Source organism: Megalobrama amblycephala, linkage group LG20 (genome assembly GCF_018812025.1).
Source record: "Megalobrama amblycephala isolate DHTTF-2021 linkage group LG20, ASM1881202v1, whole genome shotgun sequence".
Lineage (NCBI taxonomy): Eukaryota > Metazoa > Chordata > Actinopteri > Cypriniformes > Xenocyprididae > Megalobrama > Megalobrama amblycephala.
Genome location: NC_063063.1, coordinates 25,149,928 through 25,168,638, shown reverse-complemented (window position 1 = coordinate 25,168,638; position 18,711 = coordinate 25,149,928). Strand labels below are relative to the sequence as shown.

General features: G+C 35.6%; 1 protein-coding gene across 1 annotated transcript in view; it reads left to right on the top strand.

The window, feature by feature from the left end:
- The first annotated feature begins 1,620 nt into the window (after positions 1-1,620).
- unc13d (unc-13 homolog D (C. elegans)) overlaps positions 1,621-18,711 on the top strand; it is a 25,343-nt gene continuing 8,252 nt past the window's right edge. Inside the window, exons 1-24 of the mRNA XM_048170779.1 lie at positions 1,621-2,220; positions 4,545-4,589; positions 4,723-4,770; positions 4,876-4,932; positions 5,017-5,124; positions 5,225-5,284; positions 5,540-5,606; positions 5,749-5,920; positions 6,007-6,051; positions 6,159-6,230; positions 6,390-6,459; positions 6,666-6,770; positions 9,253-9,345; positions 9,559-9,659; positions 9,862-9,979; positions 12,050-12,171; positions 12,284-12,374; positions 14,257-14,313; positions 14,412-14,509; positions 14,825-14,876; positions 14,967-15,097; positions 16,460-16,580; positions 16,740-16,892; positions 17,022-17,117. Coding sequence (XP_048026736.1) covers positions 2,158-2,220; positions 4,545-4,589; positions 4,723-4,770; positions 4,876-4,932; positions 5,017-5,124; positions 5,225-5,284; positions 5,540-5,606; positions 5,749-5,920; positions 6,007-6,051; positions 6,159-6,230; positions 6,390-6,459; positions 6,666-6,770; positions 9,253-9,345; positions 9,559-9,659; positions 9,862-9,979; positions 12,050-12,171; positions 12,284-12,374; positions 14,257-14,313; positions 14,412-14,509; positions 14,825-14,876; positions 14,967-15,097; positions 16,460-16,580; positions 16,740-16,892; positions 17,022-17,117 — 2,145 coding nt within the window. The 5' untranslated portion in view covers positions 1,621-2,157. The remainder of the gene's footprint in view (positions 2,221-4,544; positions 4,590-4,722; positions 4,771-4,875; positions 4,933-5,016; positions 5,125-5,224; positions 5,285-5,539; positions 5,607-5,748; positions 5,921-6,006; positions 6,052-6,158; positions 6,231-6,389; positions 6,460-6,665; positions 6,771-9,252; positions 9,346-9,558; positions 9,660-9,861; positions 9,980-12,049; positions 12,172-12,283; positions 12,375-14,256; positions 14,314-14,411; positions 14,510-14,824; positions 14,877-14,966; positions 15,098-16,459; positions 16,581-16,739; positions 16,893-17,021; positions 17,118-18,711) is intronic.

Genomic DNA, 18,711 nt, shown 5'->3' with positions numbered 1-18,711 from the left:
TAAAAAGACAATTTTGATTTAGAATGTACTAAATATTTTGTAATTAAATTTGTAAATAAATAGTTAGTTAAACTTTTACGACTAATTTAATCTTAAACTGTGTGTGTTTTGCATCGTGTTGTCCAGGGTACAAATCAAAATCGCATCTTTCTCAACACCAGAAGTTCTTCATAATGACCACACGATGTCGCTATAACTCTTCACACCGCAGTGGAATCTTCAACTACTGTGCAAGTGATTATATTATATTATATTATATTATATTATATCCTCCTGGGACCCAGGAATAGACTTTTGTCCTCTGTAGTGGACATTATATTTTAATGATTTTCCCTGACATCCTACATGTCACAGTTTTAAGTCCTGTAAACAGCACATTCAGGGCTTTGCAGAGATACCAAATGTTCGGAGGTTTCACCATGACCACTCCCTCTCCTTGGTCTTTAAATATGACTGACATTGATTTAGGGATCAAATTTAACATCATTATGGAAATATGATAATATTTTGTTATTATAATTTACATCTGAATAATTTTCAAATTGTCATGAATCAACATCTCAAGAAAATGTTATGGGGTTTCTAATCAAAATATGACTTCAATCAAAACAGAACATTTTACACATGTCCGCTGTAGAGGACAACAGGACTTAAATCATGTTTATCAGGCAAGAACATATTAATATGCAAATTAGATATAGTGTATAGATGCATTGTATTGAAAGGGAAAACCCATGTATGGCTATTTTATCCACATATTGCATAAAGTAACATGGTATATCAATAATTTAGTTCCATCTTTCATAACATAGTTGAGAATCATCTTTAAACAAAGTTTGGTTAAAAAAATCCTGAAGCCTAAAAATTGATTTTAAAAAATCCCATTGTTTTTATTATATTATATTATATTATATTATATTATATTATATTATATTATATTATATTATATTATTCAGTATAAAACATCTTGCCCTTTGAAGATTTACAACTGTAACTGTAAAGAAAGAAAGGGAAAATGTGGTTTAGTGGGGTTTTCCCCATTTACAAATGCAATTTGAAATTATATGTTGGTAGAATCAAATAATATCAGTGACTAAGAGTTTCTAAACACTTTTTCCACACAATTTTTCCAGCAGGCCATTGAACCTAACTGAAATAGCATGCTGTCTGTATATGCAAAATTAAGCTTAACAAAACAAATTTATGCAATTATGCTTCCGGACAGACAGAGTAAAGCATTTGTTCCCCTTTGTTTAGATAATACGGATAGTATTTGTTTCAAACTATTAGTTTTTTTTTTTTTTTTTTTTGCTTCTAGTTACTTATTTCAGTAGAAACTGATAAGAGCATTTCTGAAGAAAAAAAAAAACTGCTTCTTTTTCCCTTTTCTTCCCCTTTAATTTACAGTTTCTTTTAAGAAACTGTAAAGATAAGTTCAGATTAATGAGCACTGTCTTTATTTTGAGAAACACAATCTCCCATTGATTCTTCCCAACAGAGAGTTTGTTACGTGTTAGATTCGACACCATTGTTGCTTTGCGGTCTGAAGCTTTTTCCTCTCCTAATGCAAATCAGTGGTGTTTTCCATTACTACTGAATGTTATCTGCTGATATTCACCAAAACGGATCACACACTGCAAGGACCATTCACATCAAATGGTGCGATATTAGTGTACTACAGCTACAGACGGGTGACATCTTGTCAAACCATGGAAAGTATGAGTGCAGAGCATCCTGTTTGAGAAGAAGCAACTAAAACGGCACAGTGCTGGTTCAAATAGAGACTAAATATATGAAGATGAAGATTGAGTGGCATAGAGTTGTGCATGGTGAGAGAGGAAGGAAGATGGAGTGACAGAACAACAAGAGGAGACGACGTGGTAGCAGTTTCTGCTGTATGAAGAAACAGTTCAGTTGCAGGTCCGACCTTTAACAGGAAACGGCAACTTCCGCACCCTAAATGAAACACTGCGCTCCTAAACATGAGACGTTTGTGAAGACTCAACACTTGTGTCCATTAAGGCGTTTGACTCTTTGATACAGCGCACAAGAACAGCTGTAAGCATCATACTTGCATTGCTTGTATTTTGGAGAGCTGAATAATCGGGTGAGGAGTATCTCATGTAAAGGAGTGTAGGTCAGAATCAGCTGTCAAATATGGTACCAGTCCAAGATGGGGCATCCACACAGGGGGAAAATCGACTTCTTCCTCCTAAAGAGGTTAGTAAAATTCATGGCTATTTAAATTTTTTTTTTTTTTTAATGGTGTCAAACATATTCGTTCAGTAGGTCCACTCACAACCTGGTCTTCATAACATATTTTGAGTCTAAAGCCTGATATGTTGCTTACGTAGTGGTACTGACATGTCAAACAGTGACAGCAGTGTCCTGCAGTGCTATATTTTAAAATATTTTTTTATAATACTTCGGGTTTAATGACCTCATATTTATTGAGTGACAATATTTGTACTTCTGAAAACATCATTTATCACATATTTTGAGCTATTATTAACTGCAAAAATGCCAAAATGTGATTGGAAATGGTAGAAAAATGTAATGGTGGCCAGTTACAGATTGAAAACATTTTAAACATTTTAACTACTGAAACACACACACACACAGGTTAGGTTGTCTTCGTGGGGACTCTCTATAGATATATTGATTTTTATACTGTACAAACCATATATTCTATCCCCCTACATTAAACCTATCCATCATGGAAAACCTTCTGCATTTTTACATTTTCAAATAAGCATCATTTAGTATGTTTATTAATCCATTTCTCTCGTGGGGACTGCGTATACACACACTATATTCACAATATTACAGTTGATAATCACAGCCACTGGTTTCTTTTCCAGGGACACGCATAGTTCCGTTATTTCTTTTTTTCAGTTAGATTAAGCCGTCTTTACTCATTACACACTAGGAATGTGTCACAGAAACCCATGATTGTGGGTCACTATGATGAGGTTTCCTTATTGCTAATAATAAGGAAGTATAGAGCACAGCAGAGAAGACAAGTCAACATCGCATATTTGCATGGGGATGTTCCATAAAGATCCTGGCACTTCATAACTTGATATGTGATATTATATATTGTGTGATTTTATATCTTGGAATAATTAGTAACAGACAATCATATGATGTACTTGTGTTTGAATTCATTTAGTAACCATTTCACTCAGTTTTTATGGGCCATCTCCCACAATACACAAGAGACTGTCCATGAATTTCCTTGGCGATGATTTTTCCGAGGTCGGTCGCCAGGTCTTTCCCCAACCCTCCTCTTTGGGACTCACACATGCATTCACACCTATGGGCAATTTAGCATCTTCAATTTGCCAAAACCCACACAGACACAGGGAAAACATGCAAACATGACACAGAAAGCCAGGATTCAAACCAAGGACCTTCTTGCTGTGAGACAATAGCACTACCCACTGAGCCACTGTGCTACCACTTGTGTTTGAATGCATGCTGGCAAACAACAGAAGTACTGTATTTGGATGTTGTTTATATTATTGTTAAAGTTGCCCTAGAACTTTTTTTTAAAAGATGTAATATAAGTCTAAGGTGTCCCCTGAATGTGTCTGTGAAGTTTCAGCTCAAAATACCCCATAGATTTTTTTTAATTCATTTCTTTAACTGCCTATTTTGGGGCATAATTAGAAATGAGCCGATTCAGGGTGTGTGGCCCTTTAATTCTCATGCTCCACTCCCCAAGAGCTCGCGCTTGCCTTAAATAACATAAAAAAAAGTTCTAACAGCTAATATAACCCTCAAAATGGATCTTTACAAAGTGTTCGTCATGCAGCATGTCTAATCGCGTAAGTACAGTGTTTATTTTGATGTTTACATTGATTCTGGATGAGTTTGAGGCTATGCTCCGTGGCTAACGGCTAATGCTACACTGTTGGAGAGATTTATAAAGAATGAAGTTGTGTTTATGCATTATACAGACTGCAAGTGTTTAAAAATGAAAATAGCGACGGCTCTTGTCTCCGTGAATACAGTAAGAAACGATGGTAACTTTAACCACATTTAATAGCAACATGCTAACGAAACATTTATAAAGACAATTTACAAATATCACTAAAAATATCATGTAATCATGGATCATGTCAGTTATTATCGCACTAACTGCCATTTTTCGCTGTTGTCCTTGCTTGCTTACCTAGTCTGATGATTCAGCTGTGCACATCCAGTCGTTAATACTGGCTGCCCTTGTGTAATGCCTCGATCATGGGCTGGCATATGCAAATATTGGGGGCGTACATATTAATGATCCCGACTGTTACGTAACAGTCGGTGTTATGTTGAGATTCGCCTGTTCTTCGGAGGTCTTTTAAACAAATGAGATTTACATAAGAAGGAGGAAACAATGGAGTTTGAGACTCACTGTATGTCTTTTCCATGTACTGAACTCTTGTTATTTAACTATACCGAGGTAAATTCAATTTTTGAATCTAGGGCACCTTTAACAATGCTTTTGTACATTTATTATTAATTACTTTCTTTGTTTTATTTGTTTCTATCTGTAGTCCCACAATGAAAGTGGAGGGTCCAGTCGGATCCGACAGAGGCAGGTACTGTATGTCTTTCTTTCTTTCTTTCTTTCTTTCTTTCTTTCTTTCTTTCTTTCTTTCTTTCTTTCTTTCTTTCTTTCTTTCTTTCTTTCTTTCTCATTGAATTTAATTGAAACTCTTGTTCCCCTTTCAGTCGTCCCCTGCACGGAGAATTGGCATGACCAGAAAACTAAACAGAAAGGTAAGGAATTATTGCTTCTTTTTTTTTAGTTTTTAGTTTTTGAAGGGATTTTAAAACTCTATCTATGATATTTAAATAAATTATTATATTTGCCATATCTCCAAGGATTTCAAAGACTCTGAGAACCCAGAGGAGGGTGAAAAGAGACATAAAGAGAAGGAGGTAATGATCAACCAGAGTTGGATAACTTCAAGTATTTTCCTGTGATCACTGTGAAATAACGAATGACTATTATTGTCCCTGTAGCTCAAACCGCTGTACAAGGAGCTTCTGTACACAATCACTCATAGTTTAGGAAGACCACACACAAAAGAGCAATACAATGGCAAGCAGCTTCAAGACTATATCAGAGAGGTAAGACAACACACACTTCTGGATTTTTTTGTAGTCTTGTAGTTATATGTTAAAAGTATTGCATTTTTAAATTATGTCTTAAATATTCATTCTCTGACAGGCATTCTCCATGACAGAGGCAGAGCATAAAACCTTGAGTGAAAAGGTCCAGAGCTCGTTGGTAAGAATAATAATAATAAAATGATTATATAATCTCCTGTAATCTATAAGGCATAATGTACAGCTAGTCATTACTGCAAAATAATCCAGTCAGGGTGATCAAGACCCCCGGAAAAGAATTATGTGTGTACGGAAAAGCATCTGCAAACGACTGGACAGGTGGCAAGATTGCAAGAAAAGCTTGTTATTTTTGCCTGTATATCATTACATTTCTTAAGTTGTTATTTTTGAATTATGTACATTTCTCCATGACTAGGCCCCGATCTACTGCCTCATGGTTACAGTGAAACAAGCCAAGGGAATTCTGGGGAAGGACATTAGTGGTATGATTTTATCTGCTTTTTGTTGAACGAGGGATGTTAATTTTACAGTATAGTGTAATAAACATATTGGATATGTTTAAAATAGCTAATATCCAGACAACCTCTGACATGTATCTGACCTTCTCTACATTTTTGTTAACAGGATTCAGTGATCCGTACTGCCTGCTGTCGATCCTAGAAGACAAGGATTCTCATGGTGGATCATCCAATAAACCTCAGAAAGCAGTAGTGCGGGATTCGGCTAAGGGGCAGGTGTTTCAGACTACCATAAAGAAACAAACTCTCAACCCCATCTGGGACGAGACCTTCAAACTGTGAGTATGCAAAACTTTTATAGAAAGTATTTTACCACAACTTGTTGATGGATCATTTGGGCTCACCACTTGCTCCTCTTTTACAGGGAGTTTGAAGACATGTCAAATGGCAATTTCCACATTGAGATGTGGTACGTGAAGAGAATTTTTTTTTTTTTTTTTGAGAAATAAGAAATACTGATTGTATTGTACTGTGTATTTTATAATTCTAAGAACCTCAGAAATGTTTGTTTTAAAGGGACAAAGATGAGGAGGTGTCACTAGTGCAAAAATTTGATGAGTTTCGCACAAACATCCATGGACTTAAAAGGTTTGAGACATTTAAGGCTTTAAAATAAGCTTTTTACAAATTTAAATAAAAGTTTTATTTTAAAATAAAAGTTTTTCACTTAACTAATTTAAAAACAAACAAAACAAATGGTGTTGGCATTTAATTTAACTTGCTGAGTGTTCAACTGTCTCTTCACAGGATGTTAAAAGATGCCAAAAAAGAGAAAGGCCAGGATGATTTTTTGGGTTCTGTTGCTCTAAAGCTGAAGGTATTCTGCATTACACTCGTTAATGACTGCATTATTATGATTTTCATCATTTTCACTGTATCACGACCTGTGCTACCTCAGACACAAAGACTGTTTATGCAATATTTAAATAAATATAATAATATAGAAATCTCACAGAAATCTCAATCTCTCATATTTCTGTTGCATGGCATGTGCTTTACTGTATGTATGGGTGTTGTGGGCAGGACCTGCACTGCACAGAGGACACGTGGTATAAACTGGAGCCCCGAACAGAGACATACCCAGACAGAGGACAGTGTCATCTTCAGCTTAAATTCATCCATAAAGAGGTGAAGGCTTTTTCTCCTGTATGAGAGAGGACTTAGAGTTGTGCAGTACTTAAAAATGGTGGTTTTTGTTTGTGGTTTCTGTTCATTTTAACTGGTAAAGATCGCAAAAGGATCTTCCACTATGTTGCAAGCACCTTATTTTAAAAAAAGAAGTGTCATTTTAATGTCTTTTTAAAAAGTGAAGTGCAACTGTGTGATGGACGAAAGCATGTGGCATTATTTTCAGTTCATCTAACGTTTGAGAACTGAACATAAATATTTATGTATGATTATTTATGGCACGGTTATAATCATTAATTAAAACTAAACCAAAACTATTAAAAACATTGTTAATAAAATTTAAATACGAGATGACAAACTTGAACTAAAATTTGAAATGTTGATAAAACAACTAAAATAAATTAAGTTAAGTTAAAACATATTAAAGTTAAGACATATTTGCATATTTACACATTTGCTATCACAAGAAAGCAGCTAAAATGTTACATGACAAACATCTGTGCTTTTGTTCTATGTCTGTTTTGGGGGTTTTATTATACATGTATACAGTAAAATAAAATATAAATGAGAGATGAAAAACTTGAACTAAAATTAGAAATGTACTAAAAATAAATAACTGAAATAAATTAAAGTTAAAACACTAAACTGGAAATAAATAAGATTTTTAAAAAAATCAAAATATTAATATTTAGAAAAATAATAAAACTAAAATCACATAACAAATGACTAAACATTAAACAAAATATAAAATGAATACTGAAATAAATAAAAAATAATAATAAAACCTATAAAAAGGTATGAATAATACCAAAGTCCCTTTAATGCTGCGTTCACACCGAACGCGTCTGGGGCGTCAAATTCGCGTCAGACGCGTCTAGTTGGATGCTTGAACATTTTGAAGTCAGACGCTTCAGACGCGCGTCAAATTTGCTCTATTCGCGCGTCTGAACAAAGTGTGTTCAGACGCGAATTCGCGTCATGGGATGGGCCAAAGACTATAGAATAACACAAGACGCTTCACTCGTATTGTTTTGAATGGGAGAAAGTGTAACGCGCAATATGGCGGAATAAGTCCCGCCTTCTAAATAAGAGCCAATCGCCGACTGGTAAAGTCATCGCGTCACTTCAGCGGCCGTTAGAATCACTGGTTTCTATAGAAATAGTCAGACGCGCGCCTCGGAAGACACGCGCATTTAGGTCTGCGCATGCGCATTAGCTTGATCCAGCCTAAAAATTGTTTTTTTTGTCATGATTCGAGCGTTTAGAAACTAAATTTATGAGCTGGTTGTTGTTAGATTTCATTGGTGATTTCAAATATGAAATTTAATCGTAAGGTTGGCGAACAGTTTTGGAGAATTTGATGTTTCCCCATTCAAAGAGATTGCATGATGCCCAGGATGCCCGAGAGGCGTTTCAAAGATGGCCGCCGAGTGAAATGACTTGTCTTAAAGGAACTTTGGATGGGCTTCCAAAGTTGCGTCCCAAATGACGCACTATACACTATGCACTTATACACTATGTACTTGTGCACTATGCACTCATCCATGTAGTGTGTGAATTGTATAAGGTTATTTTGTCATTTAACAACAGAGTCCGATCCTCCCTTGCCCTCCACTACGTAATTAAAGCTGCGAAAGTTGAGTGCACGAAGTGTCCTACATTCCACACTTCGTTTTTTCAGTTAATTTAGTGCATCATCCGGGTATTTAAAGTGCACTTTTTCTTATTGGAATTTTCTGTGTGAACGCACTACTCGCACTATTTATACTTAAAAACGTCATAGAATAGCGCACAAGTACGCGAATTGGGACGCACCTCAAGTCATTTCACTCAGCGGCCATCTTTGAAACGCCTCTCAGGCATTCAAGTGTGGCTCCTATCTCTTTGAATGGGGAAACATCAAATTCTCCAAAGCTGTTTGCCAAGCTTTCCATTAAATTTCATATTTGAAATCACCAATGAAATCTGACAACAACTGTCTCATAAATTTTGTTTCTAAACTGTCAAGTCATGACAAAAAACTGCATCAAGCTAATGTGCATGCATGCGCAATTCTGAGCATGCAGCTTCAAACGGCAACTGCAGTGACGTGATTGATTTCACCAATCAGCGATTGGCTCTTATTTAGAAGGTGGGACTTGTTCCGCCATATTGCGCGTTGCACTTTTTCCTATTCATAATAATACGAGTGCACAGTATTTTTAATGTCTTTAATAATACTCAAATAACAATGATATGTGGTATGTTATCCAAAGTGAATGACAAACAAAGGGGCAGAGTTAATAAAATTGGTACTAAATTAGTCTTTCTTACAATCCAATTATTTGTAGACTGGTCCTGACCCCTATGAAATAGACCAAAAATAAGGCCAAACCAGAGATGAACATTGCAACCTGACTATTAGACTTTTAGTACACTTCATTTATAATTTACTCAGTGTTGTCTTGATTGTTTAATCTGATGGTTGAATTATGATTGGCAGAGAGATGAGAACCTGAGTGCTGGACGGAGTCCTTATGTCAACTACTGTGGCATCCTGCAGCAATTTGTTCAAGCTCATATCTCTAAACAACAGGTACATCTTTAACAGAAAATTTATGAAAGCTTTTCTAAAAATGATGAAATATCTTGATAAAACAGCCAATGGTTGTGTAAGCTTCAACAACACTTCCTGCTGCACAATACTTTTTATATACTGTAAAGTTTAAGCTCAACTGTTCTTTTCAAAAAAAAAAAAAAAAAAAAAATCTGCACCTTTCTCTCTTTTTTCAATCCTCTCACCCCACAGGACAGTAACCCGTGGAAGGGAGAGTTGTGTGGGGAGGGGACGGCCCTGCTCGAGTACTACGCCAACCAGAATGACATTTCACCTTTTCTCCAAGACTTGGCGTAAGAACGTGTCATATATCACGCTTTACATATCTGAAAGCAGATGCTGATTTGTGCTTTTTATGTACAGATTTAAACTATACACCCTGTTTAGATGAACTCAACAGTGTTAGCGTGCAGTTTAAATGTAATGAATGGAGTACATGCTGACTGAATTTAAATCTCTTTTGCATTTGTGTGGGTTGTTTGTGGGGTTTTACAGGAAGTGGGTGGCATACAGCAAACTTTACCAAAGCCTGGAGGTGGACTCGACCGTGCTTTTCCAGCAGCTAACCAGTATAGAGTATCACTGGGACCAACAGGAACTCCCCCACCAGCAGGTTGGTGATTCTTGTGCAGTTTTTTCCCCCCATGTGATGTGAACATTGACACATACATCTTTCAGAGTGGGTGTCAATGTGCAGAAATAGAAAGTACTTTTTACACTGCATCACAAGCAGGAATGTTGCACAGTGTCACATTATGTGTTCACAGTTTATCACATAAATCATCAGTGTTTTGAACTGATATCATGTCATCAAAGCCTACTGTCATGCTGTGGTAAAGTTGAGCTGTGTTTGCTGTTACAAGAAAGCAGCTAACATGTTGCATGACAAACATTTCTGTGCTTTTATATTAGGTCTGTTTTTGTGTTTTTATGTACATATGTATATATATAGATATATATATATAGATGACCGTTAAAAAATTAGCAAAATCCATTACATTGATCAAAAGTTAAAAAAGTTTTCTATTTCTATTTTTTTTTAACACCAAATCAGCATATTAGAATGATTTCTGAAGGATCATGTGACACTGAAGACTGGAGTAATGATGCTGAAAATTCAGATTTGACATCACAGGAATAAATTACACTTTAAATTATATTAAAATTAAAAAAATAATAAATTGTATTTTTTCACAATGTTTTTTTTTTTTTTTTCAAAAAAATAAGAGACTTCTTTCCAAAAAACAAAAGCATTTAAAAAAAATGCTAGGAAAATTTACATCTTCACCTAAAACATTATTTCATATTTAGTTGTTTTATTTGTGATAATGCAATTAAATATGCCAAATTGTGCAAACAAGAGAGAACCAACAAAATATTAATAACTGATTATACTGTAGTCAATATATGCTTTTTCCTGAGAGTTTTTTGTCTTTTTCTTGCATAGTAAAATAAAACCTGTAGCTGTGCACTGTAAAAGTGGTAACCAGCAATTGTTACCTTAACCCCTTCAGACCCGGCATCCATTGGAATTTGGTTTAAACCAATAAGATGTTATGTTTTTATAATATAAGTACTGCCTGGTCACTGATTGGTCCCTGATCTACCAATCACAATGAAAGTATGACTCATAACTTAATCTGATTTAGGTATCACAAAAGACAGGCATGACTAATCAACTAGACAGGAGCCAGAGAAGCTTCTTTTTATCTTTTATATGCAGATGGTATATTCATAGTTGCATCAACAATATTCAAAGTTAATTTGAAGATCTTTCGGAGCTGAAGAACAGGATTTTTTTGAAGTTGCCTTTCTATGTTGTGATTATAAACTGTCATTCAGTTTTTCATTAGTTTTAGTGAAAAACAGAAAGGGAATTTGAAATAAGTGCATACACAGCACCACACACATGTTTGTTTTTGTGAATTGTGGGGCTATTTCATAGGCGTAATGGTTTTTATTCTGTACAAACCGTATTTTCTATCGCCCTACACTACCCCTACCCCTAAACCTACCCATCACAGAAAACTGTGCACACTTTTACTTTCTCAAAAAAACTCAGTCTGTGTGATTTATAAGCCTTTTGAAAAATGGGGACATGGGCTAATGTCCTCATAAGTCACCCTCTCCTTGTAATACCCATGTCATACCCATGTCATTATACAAATTTATGTCCTCACAAAAACACGCACATACTGTACACAAGCATTGCTCTTTGTTACAGTATGTGTTATTTTCAAAACTGTTCAAAAGAACTGTATGATTAAAATATGACACATTTTTTGTTGTTTCAGCCCTGATGTCCATTGTAGTGGACATGAAAAAAAATCTAATAAAAAAATGAGCACAAATCTTTTTTTTTTTAGACTCATTTATACATTAAAGAATAGCAAATATCAAGTGGATAAAACATTTTTTTGCTCAGTGGAACATAATAACCCTGAAGGGGTTAAAGAGCTATTTCTGCCTGATTTAACCCATAAAAAATGGTTTTGTTGGTATAAATTAATGCATATAGGTTGGTTCAGTGATGTTACAAAATATTTAAAACCAGTTAATTTACCATTTTTAGGTTACCATTTTTTTCAGTGTAGTTTTCCTTTTCTTTCCAGATAATTGTGTCAGATAAATACCTATACCAAGTTTAGTGTTTAATTCTTCTCTCATGCTTGTATGCTAACAGAAACAGGAGCTAGGTGACTCTCTGCATGGGTTTCTGCAGTATGGGCTCTGCTTAGTGTCCAAATACAGGGACATCTATCATCCAAACCCTAAAACAACACCACGTCTACATACACTGCTCAGGTAACACACACAGACTTACGTAACATAAGTTAGCCATGAATAATTTGTTTCTATCTATATTGTTTTTATGCAAAACTCCCATAAAGTATATTTCTGTTTTGTGTTTATATAGAGTTCTTGTCCAGATTTGTAAGACCCGAGCATTTCAGAAGCTCAATCCTGCTCAATTTGACTTGCATGTTGAGGTCACAGATGCAGTTGTTGTGAGTAACAAAATATGATTAAAAATGATTCAATATTCTATATATTCAATATATAGTTGCATCACAATAAAATACTTTTTGCACACTTGTTTTTCTGTGTAAATGAGACCAAACTGGCCAGTTTTGGGACTTTATATGATTGATTCAATTTATATGTGACCCTGGACCACAAAACCAGTCATAAGTCACACAGGTGTATTTGTAGCAATAGCCAACAAATACATTGTATGGGTCAAAATTATCGATTTTTCTTTTATGCCAAAAATCATTAGGATATTAAGTAAAGATCATGTTCCATGAAGATATTTTGTAAATTTCCTACCGTAAATATATCAAAAATGTATTTTTGTGAGTAGATATGCATTGCTAAGGACTTCATTTGGACAACTTTAAAGGCGATATTCTCAGTATTTTGATTTTTTTGCACCTTCAGATTCTAGATATTCAAATAGTTGTATCTCGGTCAAATATTGTCCTATCCTAACAAACCATACATCAGTGGAAATATATGGAATATAAATTCCAAAAAATTGACCCTTATGACTGGTTTTGTGGTCCAGGGTCACATATATAAAAGTTTATATATATATTTATACAGTCATGTGAAAAAGAAAGGACACCCAGGAAGATTATTCACAAGTGGAAAACATTCAAGACAGTTGCCAATCTTCCCAGGAGTGGACATCTCCCCCAGCAATTTCACCCCAAGACCAGACCATGCACTGCAAAAAACCCAAGAGCCACACCTCAGACTCTACTGGGCTCAGCTTACATGTTAAATGTTAAAGTTCATGACAGAACAATTGGAAAAAGACTGAAAAAGTATGTCATTTTGAATGGCTTGCCAGGAGAAAGCCTCTTCTCTGTAAAAAGAACATGGAAGCACGGCTTATGCTTACAAAGTTGCATCTGAACAAACTATGAGATTCTGGAACAATGTCCTTTTGGACAGATGAGACCAAACTGGAGATGTTTGGCCATAATGCACAGCGTCACATTTGGTGAAAACCGAACACAGCATATCAGCACAAACAACCTCATACCAACTCTCAAGCACGGTGGTGGAGAGGTGATGCTTTTGGGCTTGTTTTGCAGCCACAGGCCCTGGGCATCTTGTAGTCATTGAGTCGACAATGAACTCCTATGTATACCAAATATTCTAGAGTCAAATCCCTGACAGCAATATAGTGTCAGCCCAGTTCCGGCCCACATCTGGTCCGCATGTAATCCACATGTATCAGATGTGGACCGGATCTGGGCCACACTATGTTGCCGTCTGGGATGTGAAGCCATCTGTCTGACAGCCAAAACTTGGCCAAATTGGGTCATGAAACAGGACAATAATCACAAGAACACCAGCAAAAAAAGAGAAGGTGTTTCAGTAACCCAGTCAAAGTCTAGACCTCAACCCGATTGAAATGGTTTGGCTAGAGCTATGCACAGACAAATGCCCGCAAACCTCAATGAAATGAAGCAACGTTGTAAAGAAGAGTGAGCAAAAATTCCTCCAGAACGATGTGAGAGACTGATAAAGTCATACAGAAAATGTTTACTTGCTAAAAGTGGTTCCACAAGCAACTGAATCATAGGGTGTACTTAATTTGTCACACATGGCTTCTCCATTTTGGCTTTATTTTTGTTAAATAAATATTGACACCATGTAATGTAATATATAATTCATGTGTTGTTGTTTATCTCAGGTTGCATTTACCTAATTTTAAGGCCTGCTAAAGACCAGATGACTTTTTATTATGTCCTGATACTTAAAACTGTAGAATTCAAAAGGGTGTCCTTTCTTTTTCACATGACTGTATATAAATAATTTCAAACTTTTTAAAGTCTTTTGTTTAGTCTTCTAAGCATGTTCCTTCTTTTCTCCCAGAATGGCACCGTAGAGTGGTTTAACATCAAAAAAGGTTTACATCAGCCCATGACCAAGGTGAGAAACTATGCAGATTATTAAGATTCATTCTATATGTATATAGAAAATATATAATTTTGTGCAAGTTTAGGCTCATGACAAGTGCTCTTTGACAGGATCTGTTAGAGACCGTCAGCGCCCTCTCACGGTTGATTGGAGAAGTGCAAGAAGACATTCGACTCAGTAAAGATGTGTGGAATAAGGTGTTTGTCAGGTAAGAATAATGAACTCTCTATATACTAATGCATATATACTATAATTTATAAGGTCGTTTTCTGTTGTAATTTAGTCAGCTTATTTACTTCTAACCATTGAATTTCTTCAGGATGTTGGTGCTGAAAATATCTGCTGCTCATTGGATTTAATTTCATTAAGAAAGCCTAATCTTCACCATTCTTGAACTTGTTTTTAGGCCATTTTTGTGCCTCTAAAATGATGGCCAGTTAATTTGATAGCCATTCTTGTCCATCACGTCACTGACAAGAAGTCTTTATGACTCTCTTTATAATAAAATCTTCTCTTTTTCCAGTGCTGTGCAGTTGGATGTTTTCACTGTGGTTTACCATAAACTGGACTCTCTGGTGAGAATCAAGAAATATATATATACACATTAAAAACTATTCTGCATTTGTTGTCTGATTAGACTTTTTGTATGTTGTGTGTGTGAACAGCTGGCTGAGGAGTTACGAGCTACTCTCTCTCAGTTGGAGAATCAAATGGATCAGCCGCTGGCAAACAGCTTGTTTCCTGTGTATCTCACCTTGCAAGCCATCCACAAAGACAAAGCCTTCTTACAGAAAAGGTCAGATATTTGCTTGTTGATTTTGTAAAAATGCATTTATTTAAGTGAACGGCAATATTAAAAGGTGATTAAAATTGTGAACAACATTTGCAAAAGTTACAGCATGTAAAATATACACTTCATTCAGTACATATGACTATTAACCGAAAATATTAATGATGAGTTTTAAATGTTTTAGCTATTTATCAACTACCCAGCTGCACTTTTGATAAGTCCAACAATCAGCTGTGTCCTCTGAATAAAACATGCACATTATTTTGTGAAGTACTCAAAATCTCTTTAAATCTCAACTCAATATCCCAGCTAACAAAATACGTTCTAAGAACGTTTTAGTAACATTTAAAAAATGTTAGACGAACATTTTACCAAACATTTTTTTAAACATCTAACCAAACGTTTCAAGAAAAAAATGTTCCATGAACAATTGGGTGAACATTATTAAAGACCAGATAACTTTGAATGAACGTTTTATTAAAGGGTTAGTTCACCCAAAAATGAAAATAATGTCATTTATTACTCACCCTCATGCCGTTTCACACCTGTAAGACCTTTGTTCATCTTCAGAACACAAATTAAGATATTTTTGTTGAAATCCGATGGCTCAGTGAGGCCTTCATAGCCAGCAATGTCACTTCCTCTCTCAAGATCCATTAATGTACTAAAAACATAATTAAATCAGTTCATGTGAGTACAATGGTTCAATATTAATATTATAAAACTACAAGAATATTTTTGGTGCGGCAAAAAAAACAAAATAACAACTTATTTAGTGATGGCCGATTTCAAAACACTGCTTCATGAAGCTTCGGAGCATTATGAATCTTTTGTGTCGAATCATGATTCGGATCGCGTGTCAAACCGCCAAACTGCTGAAATCACGTGACTTTGGCGCTCCGAACCACTGATTCGACACGCTGATTCATAATGCTCCGAAGCTTCCTGAAGCAGTGTTTTGAAATCGGCCATCAATAAATAAGTCATTATTTTGTTTTTTTCCTGCACCAAAAATATTCTTGTCACTTTATAATGTTAATATTGAACCACTGTACTCACATGAACTGATTTAGTACATTAATGGATCTTTAGAGAGAAAATGTCATTGCTGGCAATGCAGGCCTCACTGAGCCATCGGATTTCAACAAAAATATCTTAATTTGCGTTCCGAAGATCTTATGGGTGTGGGTGAGTAATAAATGACATTATTTTCATTTTTGGGTGAACTAACCCTTTAATGTTACTGGAATGTTTGTTCATAACCTTGAGAGAACCTTGCTACAAAGTTAGCTAAAGTTCTGACAATGGCTGGGGTATTTCCTGGCTTCCATCTTTATCACAAACATAAAGTTTTGATTTCCCTTTTAGAGGGAAGTTACTGCAACTCACAAGTTTCCATGAGGACTTCAGAGATGCTCTTCCTTACTGGTTAAATAAAGCCTTTAGCACCACAATGGAGAGGGTGGAAAAGGCTGTGCAAGTTGATCAGGTAATAGATAGTAAAGCTCTTCTATTTTTGGTAAAAACTGTTTTATCATTGTTCTTCATTCACATTACATACATTTTAAAATGGCTTGATAAGTTGATTATGTTGACCCGAAGCTCAAGGAAAGTACGTATACTCACATCATCTCTCTGTCTCTTGTAGTTGCAGCCGCTGCAGACTGGAGCAGTTCCCATCAAGCACAGCTCTTCTGCAGTGGACATTGCAGCATGTCTACATCCTGTTGCTCAGCTCTGGGATCAATTGAGCTGGCCTGACCCGGAGGAGGCCTTCATGTTGATGGTCAAACTCACAGAGGTACACACATGCACACTAAAATTGTAGCATTTAATTGAATTGTGGGATGTATAAATATACAGTAGATGTGTGTTTTACGGTATCACCACGTAACTCTCTCTTAATGTGTGTGTGTTGTCTGTGTTACAGGATGTGTGTAAGATTGCATCAACATACTGTCAGATGCTGAAGGCTCGAGTGAAGGAGCTCTCTGTAGACTCGGATCGAGACAGTGCTATAAAAATGGTGAGATGATGATCACTCATATTCACTGTACTTGCTGCTCAAAGTCCTATTCTAAATGTTTCTGTCTATGGATAGTGGTTAGAAAACATAAATCCTATTCAGATGGGACTGGTTTTGGTGAATTCACGTTTCATAGACATATTGTCACTCCCGTTCGAATCAAAGACATCTTTGTTTTTCTTGCTAATCCAGTACAGAATTTTTGTTATGGCTGATATTTGCTTCTTAGAATGGACCTTTTTTTAAAGGTGCCATCGAACGTTTTTTTACAAGATTTAATGTAAGTCTAAGGTGTCCCCTGAATGTATCTGTGAAGTTTCAGCTCAAAATACCCCATAGATTTTTTTTTTATTCATTTTTTAACTGCCTATTTTGGGGCATAATTAGAAATGCACCGATTCATGTTGCGGCCCCTTTAAATGCTCACGCTCCCCGCCCACGGAGCTCGCACTTGCCTTAAACAGTGCATAAACAAAGTTTACACTGCTAATATAACCCTCAAAATGGATCTTTACAAAGTGTTCGTCATGCATACTGCATGCATGTGTCGGATTATGTGTTTTTTTTGTGTTTAAATAGTATTTATTTGGATGTTTACATTTGATTCTGAATGAATTTGAGGCTGTCATCCGTGGCTAACGGCTAATGCTACACTGTTGGAGAGATTTATAAAGAATGAAGTTGTGTTTATGCATTATACAGACTGCAAGTGTTTAAAAATGAAAATAACGACGGCTCTGAACCACAAATGCTAACGAAACATTTAGAAAGACAGTTCGCAAATATCACTAAAAATATCATGATATCATGGATCATGTCAGTTATTATCGCTCCATCTGCCATTTTTCGCTATTGTTCTTGCTTGCTTACCTAGTCTGATGATTCAGCTGTGCACAGATCCAGACGTCCTGCCCTTGTCTAATGCTTGAACATGAGCTGGCATATGCAAATATTGGGGTCATACATATTAATGATCCCAACTGTTACGTAACAGTCGGTGTTATGTTGAGATTCGCCTGTTCTTCGGAGGTCTTTTAAACAAATGAGATTTATATAAGAAGGAGGAAACAATGGAGTTTGAGATTCACTGTATGTCATTTCCATGTACTGAACTCTTGTTATTTAACTATGCCAATATAAATTCAATTTTTAATTCTAGGGCACCTTTAAATTAGTAATTTCCATGCAAATATTTTGATATCTGGAGTACCTTTATTTTTTTATGCAAATAATGGGTAATATAATGGTTGGTTGACGGCCTGCTGAAATGAAATGAAATGAAATGAAATGAAATGAAATGAAATGAAATGAAATGAAATGAAATGAAATAAAAGAAATGCATATATCCATAGCACATGATTAGGTTTAGAAAACATATCTGAATAGTGATATAGATGTCATTATCTTTCACTTTTAGATGTATTTTAAATGTACATGTAAAATTACTTATTCGTTCTATATAGTTCTCAGCTTATATGTGGCACCTTCAGTCTGGTTTATATAGTAATTTGCATTAACATCTTGTTTTTCTGAGTCTCTCATGTGGTGTGTGGTCTTTAACTTTGCATGGTGTTTTAGCTCGATTTTTGTGACC